At 41.3% G+C, this 23,619-nt stretch overlaps 1 protein-coding gene across 1 annotated transcript in view; it reads right to left on the reverse strand.

The window, feature by feature from the left end:
- The window catches only part of CSMD1 (CUB and Sushi multiple domains 1), a 1,400,820-nt gene that overhangs the window by 267,501 nt on the left and 1,109,700 nt on the right, over nt 1–23,619 (reverse strand). The window contains exons 20-23 of the mRNA XM_060136411.1: nt 23,358–23,573; nt 17,666–17,854; nt 8,394–8,563; nt 3,947–4,103 (exon numbers count right to left, since the gene is read on the reverse strand). Coding sequence (XP_059992394.1) covers nt 3,947–4,103; nt 8,394–8,563; nt 17,666–17,854; nt 23,358–23,573 — 732 coding nt within the window. The remainder of the gene's footprint in view (nt 1–3,946; nt 4,104–8,393; nt 8,564–17,665; nt 17,855–23,357; nt 23,574–23,619) is intronic.

The raw sequence follows: 23,619 nt of genomic DNA on the forward strand, positions 1-23,619 counted from the left end.
CCACTTACAGATTTGGAGACTGAGTTTCTAACTTACAAAGAAGAGAAAAAGGAGCTATTTACCGAGACCCAGAATTGCCAAGATGGTAAAATTAGAAGGTATTGGGTAGTACGCTCTAAATATTAGAGGATATACAAAATGATTTGTACTCATTTGAAAAACTTCAAGATGTTTATTAAGCTATATATTTACTCTGTTGACTTTTTCTAATCCACTTGTGTGTAGATTAATTACGGATTTGAAACATTTAAATATGAATGTTTCCTTCAGTAATGCAATTAACGAGCAAGAGGCAATTACAAAAGTCTTCTGAAAATAGTTGAAAGTGCCTTCAAATAGGCTTAAGCTTTAATAATTGGCTGAAAACATTTTACAGCCATTCATTATTTCCAAACCATCTTTTAAAGATGAAGATTTGATTCAGGTATTCAACCACATTGTGGGAGCGTGGGATTTCTTAAACTTAATTACCGAGTGTTTAAACCTAAGAATTTAATGTGAAGTCAATAATATTTTGATTATAGCCATCAGCACCATCAGTGCTATATTACAAATATCTTTTTCCATCTGGCAGTGTGTTCCAGCTCCAGGACAATCCTGGAAACAAGACTTGCACCTGGGTAGCATCTGTGTTATTGCAGGTGGAGGAAAGAGGAAAAACAGGCAGAAAAGATAGTTACTCCCATCAAATTGATTATACTAAGAGCTAAATAACTGGAAACCGTCACCAACATTTCTTTCTTCTTCTTTTAGAAAGTCTGTGCTGCTATGTTATAAAAATAAAATCCAAATAATTGGAAAGTGCCCATAAACACATCCACAGCTTCAAGGTTTCTCAAAGTTACTCAGAGAAATGCGAGGAGCAGTAAAGGTCCTCACAGTCTGGAGGGTGCCATGGAGAAACAGTGACAACCATCACATGCTGTCTAGTAGGGGCTGAGAATAGCGCATGGAAGCAGCTCTTTAAAAAAAAAAAAATCTTTATTGGAGTATAATTGCTTTACAGTGTTGTGCTAGTTTCTGCTGTATAACAAAGTGAGTCGTCTCTATGTATACATATATCCCCATATCTCCTCCCTCTTGCGTCTCCCTCCCACCCTCCCTATCCCACCCCTCTAGGTGGTCACAAAGCACAGAGCTGATCTCCTTGTGCTATGTGGCTGCTTCCCACTAGCTATCTAGTTTACATTTGGTAGTGTATATAAGTCCATGCCACTGTCTCACTTCATCCCAGCTTACCCTTCCCCCTGCCCGTGTCCTCTAGTCCATTCTCTGTGTCTGTGTCTTTATTCCTGTCCTGCCCCTAGGTTCATCAGAACCTTTTTTTTTTTTAACTTTTTTAGATTCCATTTATATGTGTTAGCATACGGTATTTGTTTTTCTCTTTCTGACTTACTTCACTCTGTATGACAGACTCTAGGTCCATCCACCTCACTACAAATAACTCAATTTTGTTTCTTTTTATGCCTGAGTAATATTCCATTGTATATATGTGGAAGCAACTCTTCTTGATGAGGGAAGGTGGGCATGATACACAAAGGAAGCTACAACCTCTAATTTCAATCCCATCACACGTTTTTAGGGCATATGGACTTTCTTCACTGCCATTTGGAAAATAAAGGGGATGTAAGAATTCTGGAAACAGTCCTGTAACCCCCATCTCACTGATAAATAAATAAAGCGACTATAAATTCCAGCAGGCTTGAATTTGCACTGCCATGAGAGGAGAGGAATGAGTGCTCACAAATCAAGAATTACTCCCCTTGGAAATCGTCAGAGGGAAAACAGGACGCGATAACTACGGCTGAAAAAGTCCTGCAATGTAACGTAGAAGTCTAACATGATACCTTTCCTAGGAAGCAGCTGTGAGCTTAGCAACCTCCACACTTGGGCGGCCCTGAGGATAAGGTCGTGAAGATGCACAGAGGAGAGAGGACAGCTCTCGGGCCAAGGTTTTAGCTCTTTGCTTACAAGCCATTGGAAGAAGCACGATTTGTCAGATAGGCCAAAGCAACAATGGAGCGGGACCCAGGTGTGCATCACAGGAAACTCAGAAAGGCGCCTAGAGCTTTCACATTGTCTTCCTTCTCACGTGCCCATGTTCCTCTAAGGCTGTAAGACCAGTATAAAAACTGGGAGGCGTGTGTTGACACATCCGAGTAATAAATTAAAAATTGATGAGCATTTGATGGAAAACCCGCAGTAGAAAAAAAGAGATCATGGCGGTTTACATTTTATCTGTAATCAAAGCAAACTGGTTTGACAAGAACTCTCTGAAACTTTTTTGAGGATGAAATTCTCTAAAGTAGAATCCTAGTAAACAAAAGTTATAATTATAAATTTATTTGGTAATATAACTGCTAGTAATTTATTTGTACATGATATAATTAGTATGCTTTCAATTCACGGAGTCTTTTAAATGGTTATATTCATGAAAGTGAAATGGGGGTTTTCTCATCCTGTCCATGGGACTATAATTCTATTTTTGTCAAAAGGATTATAATTCTTCAACTGTAATTTCACCTACCAAGGGGGATTTGAGGCAATTAATCCTCCTTTAAGGCACCTGGGTTAGCTTTATGTCTGGGATAGTTATTGTATTTTTCAGGCCTTCATTTGTTTATCTGTCAAATAAAGGAATCAGTCTTGATAATCACTAATAGACTTTCATGCTCAAAAATCCGAAATTTTTAATTTCTTATGTCATGGTATTTGGTATCACAAAGATTTTTAATCATTGGGTTGGTGAAGGATTGGACTGTCTTGTATATTTTAAGCATTTTAGCTAATTTATTACTTAATTTTAATTAATAACCTACACCAAATAACTATATTTTTACTTTATTTTTCTGGAACTAAAAATGTTGAAAATGACAGTTATCATACGTCCAACTTCTCTTTGTGAAAGAACAATTCCTTCTCCTCCTTTGTTTTACCCTCCTCTGTCTTCTTCACATTCATCTTTTTTTTTAAAAGGCATTTTCCATATTGATTTATATTAATTATATTAATGGAGGGGGCACTAAGAACACGGCTTAAAACTGTGAGCTACAGACCGAATCCTGGTTCCACTGACTCAGACAGCTGGTATCCTGGACACACACTCCAATTACTTGTGTTTAGTTTTCTCAGGAGGAAATGAGTTGTGATAAGAAAGCACTTACAACATAGGGTATATATACACACACACACACCTATATGTGTGCGTGTGTGTATCTATATGTATAAATTATTATATTTTACACACATGTAATCTATTTTACATAATGTATGGAATCTAGTATGTGTATGTATAGATAGATAGATATAATAGAAAAGTATTGATGTGTTGCAGGCATTCAAGGACTATTACTATTAATTATATCATTCATTTAAAATATTTCATATATTGTCTATGAATTTTTGTCAATGTGCATTAAATCACACAATAATTTTAATCCTAATATCTCTTTAAGTCAAGCATTTTTTTTTTTGCGGTACGCGGGCTTCTCACTGTTGTGGCCTCTCCCGTTGCGGAGCACAGGCTCCGGACGCGCAGGCTCAGCGGCCATGGCTCACGGGCCCAGCCGCTCCGCGGCATGTGGGATCTTCCCGGAGCGGGGCATGAACCCGCGTCCCCTGCATCGGCTGGTGGACTCTCAACCACTGCGCCACCAGGAAAGCCCAACCCTAATATCTCTTAAATGTCATAACATTTTCTTTTCAGGTACAGTCATGTGATGAAAATACTAATACTTCTAAATAAACACGTTTCAAACTCTTACTTCTGATAATGTGTTTAAATTTACTGCCCGCTCAACAGTGCACAGAATTAAACAGCAATCCAAAACACAGGACGGGGGCCAGGAAAAAAATCGATATTTAAAATGTATCATATCAGCAAAGTAACAGATGTATCCTGAGAAAATAAAAGTAAAATGAAACGATTAAGTCGTATGGCACTTACTAGTATAGGTGAGCTGAAAACCCTGGTCAGTGTCAGACCCATTGGAGTTGAACTCCAGCCACAGGTGGTTGGAGGTGCTGTTCAGGATGAGCCCCGTCAGCTCATTTTTAGTGAAGGCCCCCAGCGGACGTGATGAACTATCTCTTCCATCGTAGACCTGAGGAGAATTCACAGCACGAATCCCCTTATCAATCAATTAATTCTGTTTCTATGTTAGCAATTTTAACAAGAAATCCAAATTTTCAAAGATATGATTTTATACAGTAATTTAAAAAGTGACACAGTTTATAGAAAGCTGAGTGGATGGAAGACACTGGCAAACAATCTTTTTTCTTTAAATTTTATCTTTACCGTTAACATTAAAGACAAAAGATTCCATTTGTGCCCAGATCATTTTATCTGCATCAAGCTGAACATTCTGTGTTTATTTAAAATGAAATCATCATGTATTTGCATTTCCAGGTTGCATGGTCCACCTTTGTAAGCCTGGCACTTACAGAGGTTGGAAGGATGTGTCATAGTTCAGTGTGAATGTCTCCTTCTTCATCCAAATGTGTTACAAGTCGAGGTGCTGAAACCTTGTCACATTTGTAGCCCCTGAGCCTGCAGTGACTTTAGTTTTGAATTTGTTGTAGCAAAGGAATACTGTCATGTCCGATATCAGAGAGAGAGGTCATCTTGCTCTGAAGCATTATGACTGACTCCATTTTCACAGGTGGTTGTACAGCCTGGGTGGATACCCCGAACATTTGGAAGACAAGTGGACCGGGCTTGGTTCTGAGCAAACATCACGGGTAAGGGACACGAAGTGATGACTTCCCAGGTGCACACTGGGAGTGCAGGGTTGCCAATCACATTCCCCCAGTGGAGACTGCGTCAGACAGTTTTAAGGCGTGGGCATTGGGCGGCGTCCCACAGTACACGTTCCTAATGCCAGAGCAAACAGCATTCACGTTCTAGGAGAATTTAGTTTTGAGCCCCTCACACCCCCGCTAAGTGGTCAAGACTATAATGCTTCGTGGCAAAGGTTCATCCATTTGCCTCTTGAAACCATTGCAATGGTTCATGGCAAGGAACTGCTGGTATGGATAAGGGCTTTTTAGAAGAAAGAATGAAAATGTATCACATCACACTGGAGAACATCCAGTTCTTTTTGATAAAAGATATCTTATCTAAATAAAGTATATCAAAGCCCCTGGTAGCCTCCCCCATATCTGCCTATTTCTCTCACTTCTTTTCCTTCTCACACAGATTAATTCTTACTTTTCTTCTCCTGCTCTTCTCTAATGCATATGTAAACCATGATTGCTGCTTGACAGACTTACAAATTCATACTCCTAAATGGAGAAAACACATTTAGAAGGATTACTTTAATGGATCATTATTTGATTTCATTTTAATTAAATATGCATATGCTCGAGTAGGAAAATCAAATACCCTATAACTTCTCATGCAAGCTAGCAACAGGCTAGTGTAGGAAAAATCATTGTTTGGCTTAACATAGATTCATTCGATAGTGAGGTTGCTGGCACCCAGATTATAAAGAGTTTTAGAATCCAGAGCATGCTGGCTCAAAAGTAAAGTGTCCAGGCCTCTCCAGCAAGGTCTTACGTTACTCCACATGCCATGTAATTCTCTGTGATTCATAGAAATCCATGGAGATGAGGGGGCATTAAAGGAAATCAACACACACTTAGGCTCGGTCCTCAAAGCTCTGAAGCATCTTCCACTGTCACCTCCACTGGTCTTAGCTTGTTTGAGTGCTTCTCCAAGATTTAATAGCTTACATGGACAGCATCTAGCTCCAGGATCCTCATAGCTAGACCACTAAAAATGAACCATTGCCACACTGAATTATTAAGCATCTCTGGAAGAGTAATTCTGTCTTGTTTATCTGCATCACCAGCAGTTAGCACTGGGCTTGACAGCAGAAATCTCTGAACGAAAAAGTAACTGACTAGTGGGGATATTATGTTGTCAGCTCTCGCAAGGTGAAAATCTGGATTCATGCTTCTCATGTATCACAAATGACAACCCAGATAGTATTGGAAGGCAAAAGACTTGACGTTTACTTCCAATTAAATTAGTAACAAGCGATTTTAGTTCAGCACAAAACCTCCTAGTTGTATATCCTCATCTACAAGCAGCTGGGATCAAAGTGTCCCTTTCAGTCATTAGGAAAAGGTTCCTTGGGTCATATGTTAATACAAGGCTATGCCTATTTGCACTACAGACCCTCCTTGGAGCCTGGCACATAATAAATGCCATATGCTCCGAGTGGAATAGCCAAGAGAGCAGATAAGCACAGATTAGAAAACGTCACAAGGAATTCTGGAATGACAATGCTGAAAGGACTGGGGAAATCGTCCCCACTTTTACAGGAGTTATACCTGAGGGCTCTGTTTCCAGAACTAACCCCGCTTTCCATTACGTATCCCTATCATGACACTCTCCTTAGAGCTGTATTTCTCTTACACGGTGTTTCCACATGAAACAAGCAAGCATCACGTTTATGCGGGGGAGGGTATGTACATAAACTCTGGTCTCTGTTAATGGATCACACTACGTGTGCGGGATTATGCTCAAAATTCAAGGTAGTCCCACTTGAAATGTTTTTAACCTTTTGATATTTATTAGCATACTCAATAAAAGGTATGTCTGCACAGCATCTAGGTTTTTCAGATGATTGACAGTTTCTCTGCAAGTAAAGGTGGTAAGCAAGATGTTTTTTTGATTTTTTGTTATAATCAACAAGTTTAAACAGCACGCAATCACAAATGAAAATGATTTGTTTCCTTCCATTCCAGTAATATGTATCAGTGTATATTTAATCCAGTGTCTCTAGTCACTCGCCTGCACCAAAGTATGGTTAATTGTTCCATAAAAGTTTGCCTTAAAGGCTTACTGATGTCTAAATTTGAGGTTATCAAAGAATTCAGAAAACAGTTCTTTGATGCAAATTTAACTTTTTTCAGATCAGTGAGGATGTACTAGTTTCATACCTGAAAATCACTTCTTAATTACAGCGACTCTACTGCCAGCATGAGCTTTCAAAAGACTATTACAATGAAAGAACAACTAGAATAAAACCTCTCTCCTAAATTGTGACCTTGAAGCATAGTCAAAGGTGGACTTGGAGGAAGTGATGAGCACTTGAGTCTGGAAGCTTCTATTGGCCTGTGCACATAACGGAACCTACCAGCGACCCCACTTTATCCACTGTGCAAACAGAGGACACACCTGGAGGGCACTAAGTTTCCCTCTTAGCAGGCTCTTTGCACAGCTTCTTAATGCTCACAGCTTCAAGTGAGTCAAATCTACTGCGTCTGAGATGGAGCACTGTGTGTGCCCATGTAGATGTACACATGACTGAAAAACCCTAGAACTTTAGAAACGGGATGAGATGTGTCCCTCTCTTGCCATAAACAAGCCGTGTGGCCTGGACAAGTCACTTACTTCCCAGTGGAACGAGCAGGTGGACGGGCTGGATGACGGCCAGTGTTGGTCTTTGTTGCTCAAAGCCACTCTCTTTCAAGGCCCTGAGGCTCGGGCTACAAGTGCCAACTACTCAGCCCCTAGAGCCAGGGAGGTCCCCAGGTTCCTGAAGTAGTCACAGGAGAGGTGGAAACTATTTCAGAAGTCTTAGAAGTTTGGGGGCATTTGCAGTTGGAGCTCAAGGCAAGACCTGGGTGCCCCTTGAATCCGTCCCCCTGCCTGTTTCCCTGGAGTCCATCTGGAATGTGAGTGGTGTGCTCCACCTGGAGCAGTTCCCCGAGGCTCTGATGCTTTGAGTCATCTACTGCACTGACCCTTGATGCTGGTCCCATGCCTAGCACACCTCGGAGTCCTGTGAACACAGCCCTGACTGGTTGAGTGAGATTCTGCCTCATCCTGGCTTGGCTTCTCCACATCAACCCTGCTTTGTGGTCCAGCAACAGTGGCAGGGCTTGAGTTTACTCTCACATCAAAATCCTTCTAGCTCTGAAGGATGCTCTGTCATGATCACATTTACAAATCAAGAGCGACTGTAGAAAGGGTTGGTCTGGGGATCCTGCAAGTTTTTTTTACAATTATTAGTATGTGCTAGGAACAATGCTAGAAATATGTATCTATATTATTTAATCCTCAGAACATCACAAAAAGGTAGGTACCATTGCATGTTTTTACATATAAGAAAAATAAGGCTTAAAAATGTTAAATAGTATCTCTAAAATACACAACTAATAAATTTTAGATCCAGGATTATAGACTTAGGTATTTCAAAGTCCACATACACATGATACTATAGGCCACCTTCTCAAACCAGCTGGATGAACAAATTGGGAAAATATGTGTATATATAAAGATACGTTAATGTATGTATATATCTACGTATATAGATGGATCAACATTATATTTATTCCTTGAGAAGGAAAGATGGAGTCCTATTAAAACAGATTTTTTTTACCTTTAGAATATCTCCTTCAAACAGCTGGAAGCTTCGTGCTCTGAGATGGATCCCCTTGCCAGCTTCTGTTTCAATTTTATAGATACACTCATGGTTATTATCATAATTTGATGGGAAATTTGGAGACAGTAATGTTCCTTCATTTCCTTTGACACTTGCTCCACATTCAGCTAAAATAAACAGGACATTAAAAAAAGAAAGAGGATTCAAAAGTGGAATTATTGATTTTAATAAATAAAAACTTTTAAATCATGACAGCCCTCTTTTCTCTCAATGTATCTGCTAGCACCATATTGTTTTTATAGATTAGCGACTTCCTTCTACTGTTTTATCCACTGGACAGGAAAGATACCCCCATTCATCCTATTTTCAAGATTTTATTTCTTTTAATAGAATGCATCTTACTCCTAACTTACAAAGAATTCTAGAATAAAATAGGTATGCCCGAGCACTTTGGCTGTATCACTGGCAGTCACCTCTCTGTGCCCCATCTCTGCTTCATGAAGCATCCCCGCCAATTCCAATGTGCTGACTCGACAGTTATGTCCATGCAGTTTTCCCACGTTGGTATTCTGTGGCCTCAACCTGGATGCATTTAGAGGGGATTCTAGCCGTGGACCAAACCACTGAGTCCCCTGCTACTGTCTCACAGCACTGAGCCCATCTGCCTGTCTTGGGATGGAAGCCCTTTCGGCGGCAGAAAATACGTTCTTCTCCCCTTGACGAAAGGAGAGGGCAATTCACCTCTACATCCAAATTTGCATAAAGAACTTTAATCAGAGTAAAAATGAAAATAAATATAGCTCTCCACTTTCTGCCAACTTGGAGAAAGTCACCTAAACTCTCAGCACCTGTTTCCTCACCTATGAGAGTTAGGCTAACTCCTAAAATTCTATTCGTCCAAAACAATCATAAAATAATAAAATTGCTCTGTGTATGTGTGTGTTTGCATATGTATGATGTGTGTGCATCTGTGTGTGCATGTGCGTGTGCATCTCTGTGTGTATGCCTGTGTCTGTGTGACAAGAGCGCTCCATGCGATTCTGCATGAAATAACTTATTGGCCACACTATGTGAAAAGCACAGTGATTTTTAAAATTTCAACAAAGTAAGTCTGAGTGTGAAGAATAATGATCAACTTGGAAACTGAAAATCAGTAAAATGCCTACATGTAACGGGGGTGAGAGAAAGGGGGACAGGGTTCAGTCTAAGGGGGCTGCTTGAGGTATCACACAACTGTGGCAGGTGTCCTGTGCACGCCCGTTTTCATAATTCCAAGTCTCTGACATCCCCGTCTTCTCTGACAATCACTGAAATCAGCTGCACCACGAGCCTTCCCTGGCCTGAGTGATGGAAGGAATAAGCTGGAGATTCAGGATCAGCTCATGATGACTTGTGCCCTCGAATCTCATGATGTCCCCACGTAGAAGGGTCGGGGAGAAAATCAGGGAGAGAAACACAGGAGAACTTGGCTCACCTGCCCCTGATCTTTCCCCATAAGGACCTGAAGGAGGGTTTCATGGGAAACAGCGTTGAGAAAGAAGCACAGGGAAGTGGTGACCCCAAAACATGGCAATGGGATTTTATAAGAATAACTTTAAAATTATAGCTATAGTTACTATTATTATATATTTGTGTAATTTTAATACTTTTTAAGAAACATTTTTATGGTGAGAAAGGCAAGTGGTGTGTCTCTCAGGCTGTGTTTGGACTTTCATTTTTGCTCAGGCTGGGACGTGGATGTCCTTTCATGTCAAGAATCTGGTGATTCTCAGCAATTCTGAGACTGACGATGTATGGCTTCATCTCTTAAATTCAACAAGCATTTTGGGCAAGTAATCTCTTTGAGAAACGCGTAATCATTCATGGGCTTTGTTGCATATTCTTATACCATTTTTCTTTCCTGAAGAAATGGTGATTTTAACATAAAAGCCAAAATAAGTGAAAAGAACACTGAAACAGCAAATCAGAAGGTCCCCCTTTGGCTGCTCTGTGTATCAAACAGCAAGGGGTTCAAACTCGTTAAAGATATTGGACGCAAAGAGAATAAAAGAAGAAACTCATAGAATTCTGATAACCAGAATATGGAACCTATCACAAGCACTAAGAATTTTTATTTAGAATTGAATTGGACAGTGATCAATAAAGGAAATCATTCAAAAATCAAATTTATGTCCTTCTATCTATCACTTTGTAAGTTTGAAAAAACATCTCTTGCAATTAAAGACGTAATAAATACTGATAGAGTGGCAACTAGACCATTTTTAGTCTAAGGAATACTTTGGAAGGGATACTTTTTATGGCTACTGTAACTGATTGTGTGGGTTTGGGTTTACTGCATATATGACTGCATGAGGTCCATCGTGCACTGTGTTCACTGGACATCCACTGTGAGGTGTGGGCAGCCTTGCGTCAGACATGCTTTGAGGTGGGCAGGAGGTAAAAGGGCTAATACGGGCCCTGGGCCCCCCTCTGGCCATCAGGAGATGAGTGGTCTTGTTTCTTGACTGAATGAGGTCAAGGGGCCGGAGGGGGGGTTGAAGGACACCCAGGGTAATTAGCTCAACACAGTGCTGAGTGCACACACCTTGAACCCAAAATGTGGCATGAGAGCTTTGCCACTCTGAGGTAACTGTGAAAACTGCCTGCAAGAAGTCCCTGTGTGTCTTCAGGGGGCTGTCCCACGAGGAAGGCAAAGCCAAGGAGACCCACTCCGATGGGCTCCAGCCCTGTGATCCTGGGAAGGGCGTGCTTTCCCCTCCCTGAGGCAGGGGAGCCTACACCTCTCTCTCTGTTGTCTGGAGGCTCTGCTCCTACGTCCGGCAGGTGTGTTCTCTTGTTCTTCTTATGGACGGAATTCCTTTCTTTGGGTCTTCACAACACTTTGTTTCTATTCCCTTCTTCTCCTTGACAGACTTGCCACACAGAGAATTTTCCAGGCTCAGGAGTATCCTTTTTTAAATGTAGACTCAGTCTATCACAATAAGGCAGTTGTGTAAATGGTATATGTCACACATTTTTCTAAGTTCTTCAGTTACATTAAATCATTTAACCCTCACAATAACCTTATGTGATGAGGTAATAAACCCCGTTTCACAGATAAGGAAACTGAAGCACAGACTAGCTCAAAAGTCATTTTTCCCAAGGTCACACCACTAGTACAGACTCATTATTGATTTGATATAACCTCTAAGTGCTTAGCTTAGGAAAAGAATTGTGGACTTTTAAAAAATGCTAATTAATGATGGATATACTTTATAGTTAAAAGTTCATAATATTATTCATAATTATTGGTAATGAAACTAGCAGAGCAAAATTTTGTTGTAGAAGACAGTATACTTTTAAAAATTTTATCCAGATAGGATAAAAGTTAAGTTACCAATTAACTGAGGTTATATTTGTTTTCACATTAGCATTTAGGATATTAACCATTTATTTCTCATAATACAACGAAAAGGTAGGACTAGAAAGAAGGCTTTAGCATTTGGGTAGCCAGGGAGAAAAAATTTATCAAATCTAAAGATGTAATTTTACATGTCTTTTTGTGAAGATTTGGATTCTGGGATTTTTTTCTAAAGCAGATATATAATAAGTGGTGCTGATTAAGTGCAAGTCTACACTACATCGAAGTAATGAGTGTGGGAGATTAACTGGCCAGTCGTAACCAGTAATTCTTGGCAGAGGAACAAGGCCGTTGCTGTAACTGGTAGAAAGACGTGGAAAAGGGCCAGCCGCCTTGCCGGCACGTCTCCGCTCACTTTATACTCGCCTCTTGAACACAAAACCTCCACTAGCGTCAGGGCAACTAGTGCTCATAACCTGAGATGCAAGTCAAGTTCCTAAGTGAATAAGCAATAACAATTAATTTACTCATGAAACATCTGTGAGTGAACGTACACATACATGGCACGTGCACTTAGAAGTGGAAGGTCAGAATTCATTATTCTAGAATGTACAGTACAGGACTTAAAAGATAGTATTTATTCAAATTTTTCTCCAAGAATATGAAATTGCTTGTAGAGCATACAAACCTGGTATACAAACATCAATTTAAAAAGCCTATTTTACTATAGTGTTTTATTTAACATAGACATATAATATGCATTATTACTATTTGATTTATATCTGTATCACTTTATATTCTTCAAAGATTTTCATGTAGATCATCATGTAATTACTTTTATTTTTTTAAATTGTTACTTTCCTCGGTTTTAGGCAATTATTTGTGTTTGACGCTATTCCGATGAACATGGGTGGCTGCTCCTGGAGTTGTTTTCTGATTTTATGTGAAGACCAATAAGAAAATATGACCTTTTACAGGTTGAACGTGATTAGCCATTTGGTCTTGAGGGTCTTGGTTCATTCTGACTTGGTTCCATAGCAGGCTGGCAGCATCAAAGGTCTGGTGAGAAACGCGGGTCGGGGACCTGGAGCTATGGCACATGGCAAAGTCTCAGGTGTGAGACACGTGGGTGTTCAGGTGGCCTTACGGACGCGACAAAGCAGGGGAACATTTGAGAGGACTTAGGGGATCTGGCTGTAAAGAGAGACTGAACCAGATGGCAGTGGGTGTATGGGTGTCACTGAACCAGGGTCCCTGGAGGGTTTGGAGCACAGAGGTGTCCTGATAAACATCTGTTTGCAAAAGAGGAGATGCACTAAAAGAAAACAGTGAATCCTAAACACTTTAAAGGAAAACACAGAGTGTTGTAGTGTGAAAATGGACATGTCAACAAATTCTAGAATTCCCAGTCCAGAGGAACACACTGGAAGATCATCAAACAAGTAATTGTAGAGCCTATAAAATGTACTAACACTTTGTCCAGCTGGGTACAGCCATCTGTTTTTCTTTTGGTCTATTTGTCACTTGCACAGAGTGCATTTTTATAACTATTATATCATTGAATAAATATAACAATTCCATGAGGTCAGTATCAACACTAAATCCATTTTACAGATGAAGAAACTGAGATAGTGTCAGGTTAATAATTAACTTGCTCAAGATCACATGGAGTGGGGCGTTGGTGGAGCTGTGATCTGAACTCCAGCTGGTCTGGTAATAACCACACTATGTTTGTCAAAATACAATAGTGATAATTAATTACATTTATAGATGTTAAGTAACCCACGAGGAACATGTATGAAGGTATGACTCCAAAAGAGTAGGAACATGAGGCTGTTGTGGGAAACACACCTTCCGAACGTCTTAATTCAATGTCTCACAGAATGTCCTGCCGTGGAACAGGAATGCCTGCATTGGGATCCTGTTTCTGAGGCAGGCCACTGACTTAAATTTATTTTTCGAATTAAATCAACTAGTGCACAAAGACGAATGCAACACATTTCCAAATGCAAGAACTGAAACGTGTCAAGAAGACTGAGGAAGGTGCACTGAAGCCTGAGACGCTGTCCCACAGGAGAAAACTAAGTGAAATACAACAAACGGTAAAAAGCAGGTGCTCAGAAAATTACAAAATGTAAATCATCAGAATCTCAGAAATTCTTTGAACTTGATTTCAGACATCCATTGCAAATCTCCATGCCTAGAGCAATTAAATGGATCAAGTTTCAGTTCTTCCCATAATCCATTTGAAGTGATTTTAAGATGAATGAATATAATTTCCCTTAAAATGAATCATTTGCTCTTTTTTATAAAGAACCTCCTGAAACTGTAATTAAAATTGAATTGTCATTGAGAGTTTTGTAATGGAACTTATTAAAATTAAATGAACAAAATAGAAAGGAGTCAATTGATTTTTCAGTTAATTCTTCTGTACAAAAGCATCAACCCATGAGATGGTCTTAGCAGCTCTGGGTGATGTAACAGAACACAGACAAGAGGCTTAAAGAATAACATTTAGGGCTTCCCTGGTGGCGCAGTGGTTGAGAGTCCGCCTGCCGATGCAGGGAACACGGGTTCGTGCCCCGGTCCGGGAAGATCCCACATGCCGCGAAGCGGCTGGGCCCGTGAGCCATGGCTGCTGAGCCTGCACGTCCGGAGCCTGTGCTCCACACAGGAGAGGCCACAACAGTGAGAGGCCCGCGTACCGCAAAAAAAAAAAAAGAAAAAGAGTAACATTTATTTCTCACAGCTCTGGAAGCTGGAAGTCCACATCCATAGCACTAACCATATTATTTGTAAGCAATAATAAATATTCAATATCAATAAATATTTTATTGGGGATATTAATTTACTATTTGATAGTAACACAGTAGATGAAAATCTATACTCTCTCCATCTGCCTACTCATCATGCTAATCTGGATTCCAATTCTGTTGCTGAAGAACTTACCCCCCTAAATACTACCGAGGCTTTGCAATGCCCCTCATCTCACAGGGCCGCTTCTCAGCCCAGGTGTTCACTAGAACTTCTATTTACCACCAGATGTTTATTAGAAAAAGGGAAAGGAGCATTCCACTTGGCACTCCTCCAGGGTCACCTGTGATCTTTGGATTGGATTTGCAACTTTGGTCTAGGGATAGATTATTCTTATTTCTATGGTTTTACAGGAAGAAAGACAGACACAGCGTCCTAATGAATCAAACTTTGAGATCAAGATAGGAGCTTCCAACAGAAATAATGTTTATTTGTTTGACAAACATGTATTGAATAAGGCACAGAGCTGGATTTAGGGCTAAGGCAGCCTCCACTGTAAGGCAAGGTCAGCCTAACGGGAGAGACAGAAATAGGAAGACAAGTTTACTGGAGTACAGTGGTTATCCTGGAGGGTCCCTCTCCAGCCGGTGGGTAAGCGGGTAGAAAGAGTTTACATGGGAGGTGAGTTCCAAAATGAGAAAGTCAGCCTGGCAGAAAAGGGGGTGCACGTTGCAAATGAGGGAGCAGTGTAGGGAGAGGCTTGAGCATAAGAGAGAACCAGGGCAGTTTCAGGTCGAGTGAGCTGGGCAAGACGTCGGAGAGTCTGGCCAGTGAATAAGGGGCCTGCGTCCCCGGCGAGTGGAGGGTTTGTTCTGCACATTATGGGAGCTGATTCATGGGTTCTGTTAAGGGGGATGATTTTGTGAGGTTCTGAATTCGGACAGATCCCTCTGGGGGCTGCGGCAACAGTGGTTGGCGCTGTCCTGGAGGTGGGGAGCATCTTCGGGATGTGAAGCTGAGAGCCTTTGCAAGGCTGGGCAGAGAGGATGGGCGGGGAGCCTCCCTGGAGAGCTGGGGAGAGGCAGAATCTTCAGAACTAGCAACTAATCCGATGTGGAGAATGAGAGAAAGGGAGAAATGAGAACTCCCAGGTGCCACGTGGGTCACCTGGTGGATTTTAGTGCCTTACTAACATGTTTATTTAAAGGTCTCTTGTGGCCAGATGGCTGGAAGGAGAGTCAGGAAGCAGTAGGTAAAATACAAGAGGTGAAATAAAAGAGGTGAAATACAGAACGGCCCCGCCAGGCCATTCTCTCAGTGCAAAGCAGGGCTGAAAGGCCTGGTTTTAGGTGCCCTGTGTTGGAATCTTGCTGGCTGTGTGCCGGTGGGCAAAGGCCTTAAGTTCTTTGTGCCTCAGTGTTCCCATCTGTAGAATGGAACTGACAATAATAGTGCTTACTTCACAGAGGTGTCTGGGGGATTAAATAAGATAACACATGGAGAGAGCTCAGAGCAGTGCTGGTCTAGAATCAGTGCTCAATAAACATTATTTCAACCCCAGTTACTCCTCATTTTATACTTTAGGCAACAGTGTAAAACCCCAAATAACAAGACTAAGAGTGTAAAGATAATGAATCTAGACAAAATAATAGAATAATGCAAATGGAATATTATAATCAATAGACAATGTTACATATGTGGATTAAGGCTTTGACTTCATCGAACTGGGAGTTTTTCCCCCAGATTTTAAACTATCTTGCTCAGTAATTTCCAATTTGGGGCATATGGATTCTAGGCAACTCTGGGAACATCTAGGATCATCTAGAAAATATTGTATCTTTTTTTCTTGAGATAGTGTTCAAAATTGGCATCCAAATCTCAAATAAAAATCATAACTAAAAAAAAAAAAAGTGAGAACTACTGTTTTAGGAGAAAACCACATCATAGAAAGATCAGATATGTGCCCTGGCAAGAGATAAAGATGATTTGATTCGTGTTCACCTGTGTAATTTTTCTATAATGAAGTCCTCACTATCCTACTATCTATGGCACACTGGAACACAAAAAGACAGTATATTAACTTTTGAACCACATAATATTCCTAAATAACTGAAGAGATTCTGTGCATTAGAAAAATCTGGTTTACTAAGTTAACAACTTAGCATTTTTATGGGTTATGAAATCTTATTTTCACAACTTTCCCACCTGCCTCTAGTTTATCAGCTGGTAAGATCACAGGTGCCTCAAGGACTCAGAAGGCTCACAATTAAGGGGGTCCATGGTTCATCACTAGACAAATGTCATAATGCTACATTAGCCAGTTTCTGTGACTTTAAAGGACAGCTTGTACGCCCTTTACATGCTGAGCAACGTGGCCAAGTGACAGTTACCAGATATTGCCTCTGGGGCTGATGACCAGACCCTCTAGACCTGCGGCCAAGATTCCATAGTTAAACTGAGCCACCACGATTTGAGGAACTCCCTACAGCAGCACAGGTTCAGATTAACAATAAATATACCCCACTGAATGGGCATCTTAATTCCGTCTTAGCACAGTGTCTAGTTTCAAGTACCTAAATAAAAGATTCCTATTACTCTCTGTAATGACCTCTTGAATTCTTCAAGAACACTGTGAAAAAGCTAATTCAGCATTAAAATGTCTACAACGCCCACTTTGCGAGAGTATGCACGATCATCTAATCAGAGTTAAAGTGTAAAAAAACAACAAAACGAGTATTTTAAATTGTCCCCATCATTATACCAGGTGATACCACTGCTTTTAAGCAACAGAATTGTCAAAGGTTGTGTTAATACAGCATGGCTTCTAGCTTTTATTTTGTCTTTTGTCCCAGGTATAGTGTGTGTGTGTGTGTGTGTGTGTGTGTGTGTGTGTGTGTGTGTGTATACATATTTTTTTTTCTTCTCCATAAATATGCTTGACACATGCTTCTCTTTCACTCCTCTTCAGCCAGGGCGTCTTGGGGCTGAAAGGGGCTGGCTTCACCGATGAGGTAACCACAGCCCAGAGAGGCCCCTCCTCCGCTTCCCCGGGGAGCGGAGCGCCCGCCCAGTGCCGGCCTCCTGTCCTCCCTTGCCGGCAGGTTCCTGCACGCTGACCGCTGACCGCACCGCCCTGCCCCCCGGGGGAATGAAATGAAAGCACGTGACCACCTACCCACACACCTTGGCAGAGATGCGCTCCATACACGACGACCCCCGCCCAGGCACGTGAGCTTGGTTGCGCCTTCTAAGCGATAACCTGGGAAGCACGAAAACGTCAGAGAGTCTCCAACTCCGAAGTGAAAACCGATTCTCCTGCTGAAGGCAGGGACGCCAGGATCGTCACAAGGCTCGAGGTCATATTCTGAGACATGAAGAGACAGAGTGCATTCGTGGGAACCCGGCTAAATACTCAAAAATTATTTAGCAAGAATAAAAAGGTGCCATTACTTAAAAAATAAACATATATATATATATATTTCCCCCCCCCAGGCTCTGCTGTAACTGTCATATGGGTTGTCTTCCTTTGTACTGTGAGTTTTCTCATGACAAATGGAATATAGTATTTTTAAAAATAAATGTATAACATTATAATAACATGATCCACTCAAAACTGTCACTTTAACAGTATGAAATTATTTTAGTGATACGCCTAATTGCTAAAATCAGTTACTGTCCTCTTAAATGTGCTTTGGATAAACAAGACCCAATGGAGAACAAACTAAAAGCAGTATCACAGGGTTTTTTCACAGGGCGGAAAGATTATCATAACCAATTTCACCCCTAAAATACACCTCAGTATGGAATAGCAAAACCTTTTCCCATCTATTTTTCAATTTATAAACCATGTTTTATTGATGCGTAATGAAAAATATTCTGGATCCTGCTAGAAATTTCTGTAAACTACCCAGGAAGAAAGTGCTAAATTTAGTTAAAAAAAAAAAAAAGAATAATGTCTGGTGTATTGCTGCATTTGGGGATTAAATGTCCAAAGTAACAGTACTAATAACAGCATTTTGTATTTGTCTCATTCTTTAGTACCAACTCTTTCAAATCTCTATATATGGGTACAACTGTACTCTGGTTGTCATGGGTCTCATGGGCCATCATTCAGTGTGTTGTTGATCCTTCTTGCTGTGTTCTCAGCGTGTAATGCCCAGTGTTTAGTCAAACAGGATCAAACAGTGGGCCACCATTAGGGGTTTGAATGGTGGAAAGAGCTTCAAAGAGGTTAAAGCGTCAATTAAAGGATGAGCATTATTGCAATGAGTGGGAGACGAAAGTTTTTCCTGTGGTGGTGGGGAAACTGTGCTAGTTCCTCTGAAAAGATACTGCCTTTGCTTTCTGATTTCCAACTACTATCTTTCAAGTTCTGACTCTAAAGTGTGGATTCTGTGTTCTCAAGGAACATATTAAATCCAAACCATCATCTCCCCCAATATTTCTCAATTTTAATCCATCTTTTCTATTCCCATCATCCACAAGTTTCATCACTGGCATCCCAACCCCGTATGAAGAGGAAATCTCTGCTCCAGTTTTTCCCTCATCTCACCCGACTTATTGGCCAACATCTGAGCTCCACGCTTTCTACATTGTCTTTCTCCCGTTTTTCATTTAGGTCAAAACTCTATTCTGGATCCCTAACATATTCAAACTACTCTCACCACTCTGGAGATATACTCATTAATTTGACCTATTTTTAGTATGACCCAGCAAGGAAAAAAAAAGGTAATATCATTCAATTCAACTCAACAAATATTTATTTGTCATACCAAAACATAATGGTAGACTTTCTAGGAAATAGTAAAATAAAGCTGTCACAATCCAGGGAACTTTATCTTCATCTGACAGAAGTCATTCTCCTCCTAATAGACTGTATACTCTCAACTCGAATCACATCTTTGCTGTCATTTCTTTAAAAGCAATTGAAAACTCTTGCCAAATAAGAGAACAGTTGCTATTATTTGTGCTAGATCTATTGTATTATAGAGAAAAACACTGTAATCGTATGGTTCTTTGTGTATATTTTTATTTCATATTTTGACTGATGTCCTCTGAAAAATACCTACTGAAATAGGAAGCCTGATCCAACACCGTGAGATTAGAGGTGTGGATTAGTTCCACCCTCCCACACAAGGTCACATAAAGGTCCTCTTGTGTCAATTGTCACTTATGGGCTATTACACAGTGTGTATTTGCACAGCATATGTTTCCAGTTAGGCATCCAGCAGAAGAAAAATGTATTGCCCTCAGGATTCCAAGTTCCCTGACTCAAAGATTTTGTTCTTAGAACTTACTCTATTTTTCTTCATCAATTCTCTAGTCTCATTCCCATGAGCACACAGACATGTGTTCCAGGCCCCATTATAAGAATGCGACATAGCAATCCACCAAATAAAAACCACTTTCATGACCTCACGACGACCACAGCCGCCACGCCTGGTGGGGCACCTCCGGCACCAGCTCCTCAGAGGTGCTCCACGTTCTATTTCCACGGCACCTCTTCCCGGTCCCTCTCCACCCGCCAGCGGGCTCGCTTCCAGACCAGAGCCACCGCGGCCTCCCCCTGTGAGACCACTCACCAAGCCTTGCCTCCTCCTACTTACACAGTGGAAGCCCTCTTCCTCCTTGGAGGGTTATCCCTTCTCTCCTCCTAGCTCAGGGTCCCACCTTCTCAGTCCATGATTTGAATAGTCCTCATCTTTGCACCAAAATGTCCTGCCCCAGCCAAAACCTAGTACCTTCTTTCTGTGCAGCTACACTCATTTCCCAGCTTACCCAGCCCCACGTCTTTAAATTTTGTCTATTTATTGATGAACTTCAATTATTTTTTTCCTGACTTGACCCTCTCTGTGAACTCAAGACTCTTGACAACCCCTCTTGAATATATACCTACAATTTCCCAAAGCAAAATTTTATATTTTTCCTCCCAAACCTGCTTCAGTCCCCGTGTTTGCCACATGAAGTGTGGCATCCTCATTCACAGAGACGAAGACCTTGACCCCTGTCTGTATTTCAGACACATTCGATCCCAGCTGACCTGGTCCACTTCACTCCAGCACCAACCCCGCAGCCTCAGCTTCTGCTGTCTCCTGTGGGGCTTACTGTGTAACAGCATCTTACCTAAGATCCTGTGTTAACGTTGGATGTTACTTAGAATGAGTTTTGAAAATGGTCAGATCATGTCCATCCCTGTTCAAATCCCTCCAATGGCTTTGCATAACACAATTCACAGCCAAGGTACTTATATGACCTTCTCAAATACCGGGCTCTGACCACAGTGACCTCATTCTTTAACCTTAAACTTGCCCGCACACTCCCACTGCTGCTCTTGCTTCTTCTGAGGACCACGTCCCCTGTAGCAGCCTGGCCTGCTCTTTGACTTCTTTGAAATCAAGCGTCAGCTTATCAGATAGACCTACCGTGGCAATTCTCTACACATCAGTATCTTTTAACTCCTTCACTGTTTTATTCTTTCTGATAGCATCCCCTGTTACTATCTCCCCTACTGGATTACAGGCTCTATGAAGGCAGGCCCTTTGTTTTATTCCCTACTGTGTCTCCAGGGCCTAGAATAATTCTTGGTACCTTGTAGGTGCTCAGCAAACACTCAGTGAATTAAAAATAAATAAATAAAAGAATGAGCACTCTGTACTCTTTCCCAGGCACTGATGGTGCAACAACGGGACAAGACACATGAAGGATACAAATATAGAAAGATAAAGTTGGAAGACACACAATTTTGGTATATAAACAGTGTTACGGGAAGGCAGGAGGAACACAATTCTGCTCAAGGAAGAGGAGACGACTGCGAGCAACAGGCAGTGCTTGATCTGCATGCAGCTTTGCCTGGTGAGGAATGAAAAAGGGTTCGTTTTCTTAACATTTTATTTATTTATTTGGTTGCGTGGGGTCTTAGTTGTGGCAGGCGGGCTCCTTAGTTGTGGCATGTGAACTCTTAGTTGCAGCACGCGTGTGGGATCTAGTTCCCTGACCAGGGATCAAACTTGGGCCCCCTGCATTGGGAGCGTGGAGTCTTATCCACTATGCCACCAGGGAAGTCCCTGAAGAAGGGTTTTGAATGAAGAGGAAACCACATTTGTAAAGGCACTAAGTTGTCCAGATTCTCATCTTTTGAAGAGAAAGACCAGGAAACTATGTGAATTCACAGAAAGTTGGCATTCAAAAAGTAGCATCAGGGCTTCCCTGGCGGCGCAGTGGTTGAGAGTCTGCCTGCTGATGCAGGGGACACGGGTTCGTGCCCTGGTCCGGGAAGATCCCACATGCCGTGGAGCGGCTGGGCCCGTGAGCCATGGCCGCTGAGCCTGCGCGTCCGGAGCCTGTGCTCCACACAGGAGAGGCCACAACAGTGAGAGGCCCGCGTACCGCAAAAAGAAAAAACAAAACAAAAAAACCCCAAAAAGTAGTATCATAGGAGGCATGGAGAAGGAAGGCTGGAATAGTAAGTGTACAGAGAGAGCAGTCAGTAGCGGACACTCAAGATAGACCAGGGAGGGTGGACGGCTCGACCTAAACATACTTGAATAAGGAGCCCTTTCCCCCCATATTTCCATTAGTATCTACGGCAACACTGACTGGGAGACATAACTGAGAAATGACCCTTTAATAAACCTTCTAGAAAAGACAGAAATAAACTGGACTAACAAGGAAAAAAATCCGGATATAACAGCATACTGATTTTGTACAGATATCAGAACAGTCTCCAAAAGGGTAAATGCTTCAATTGCATAATAAAGTGGTTACTTATTTGGGCACAAAGAATAAACTCCATTGTGTTAGCGTCACTGGCAATTGTTCACAGCCCAGTTTCAAGGCAACGTGCCTTCAGAAGAAATGATTCCTTTAGCATATCTAAAGAATACGTTTCCTTTGGAATCAGCTTTGCAATCAAAGGTGTATTTTGTCTTTAAAAAGACTGTCTGAGCATGTGTGTGACACAGTCTTGATGAAAGCGATTCCTTGTGTAAGCTTTATAGATTGTCTTCTACTGGTTGTGACCAAATGAATTGTTCTGCATGTTCAAAAAGTGATGCCAGTTTAGTCTTAATATTTAAAAGTATTTTAAAACTGCCCCAAAGAGCTACAAAGACCCAGAAAAGTGTGTTTTGTTGTTTCTGTTGTTTGCTTGCTTGTTTTTTAGGGAGTTTACGAAAGGAGTCAGCTTCAGAGCTGCAGTCTGACTTTTGTAATCAAAAGACTCCTTGTAGCTGTGTAGCTTGTAGCTGTGTGCTGGGAGTCATGGAATTAAGAAAGAAATATCTTAATACCATTCTTAGCATCATTCAAATTGAACAATTTAACCCATACAAATAATGCCTGAAACAACATAAATCCCTCACAAATATTATCTATGTTTTATAATTAAAAGTGAAAATGTTTCTTAATTTTGCTGCCATGTATGATGGCATTAAAGTCAACAAGAAGCTCATCCTCGACTGCATGTGTTCATACTTTTTTTCACTCTAAAGGTGGTTCTCAGTACAAGTATGGCATCTCCTGGAAGGTACGATTCAAAATAATCAGACCACAGCTGATTCTGAGTATGTCTCCCAACAAGGACAGCTTCCTCAGAGATTTTGATAGAACTGATGACAAGAGAGACTGAAGAGATAGTGATATTAGCAAATTTGGGGGGATGAGAATTTACAGTCAATGTGAGGCATGGTGTCTTGTGGACGCCAGGCCGCTGCCCTTGCATCTCAACTCCTCCTCCACCCAACTAGAGCTTCTCAATGGGCGGCCATTTACGTGTAAACACACACACACACACACACACACACACACACACACACACACACTCGCTCACACAAACAGTACAAGTATTGCCAGAGAAGACCCCAACATACCTGAAAACGTGATATTGAAGCCCTCGTAGGAAATGGAAAAGTCTGATATAAACCGAAGCTGGGCGGTGAAGTTTCCAAACAAACCTGCCTTAATGGTGTGGGGCAGCACCGACCCTGTGAGCCTGGCCACTGGCTCCGAGAAACTCCCGTCCTCTGTGATGAGTAAGTAGTCGTGGGAGCTCTCCAGGTGGAAGGTGTGGAAGATCATCTGAACCCCTGAGAGACAGAGAGATGGAGGTAATGAGAAAGACACAGAGAGAGA

This window comes from Lagenorhynchus albirostris, chromosome 21, assembly GCF_949774975.1.
Source record: "Lagenorhynchus albirostris chromosome 21, mLagAlb1.1, whole genome shotgun sequence".
Lineage (NCBI taxonomy): Eukaryota > Metazoa > Chordata > Mammalia > Artiodactyla > Delphinidae > Lagenorhynchus > Lagenorhynchus albirostris.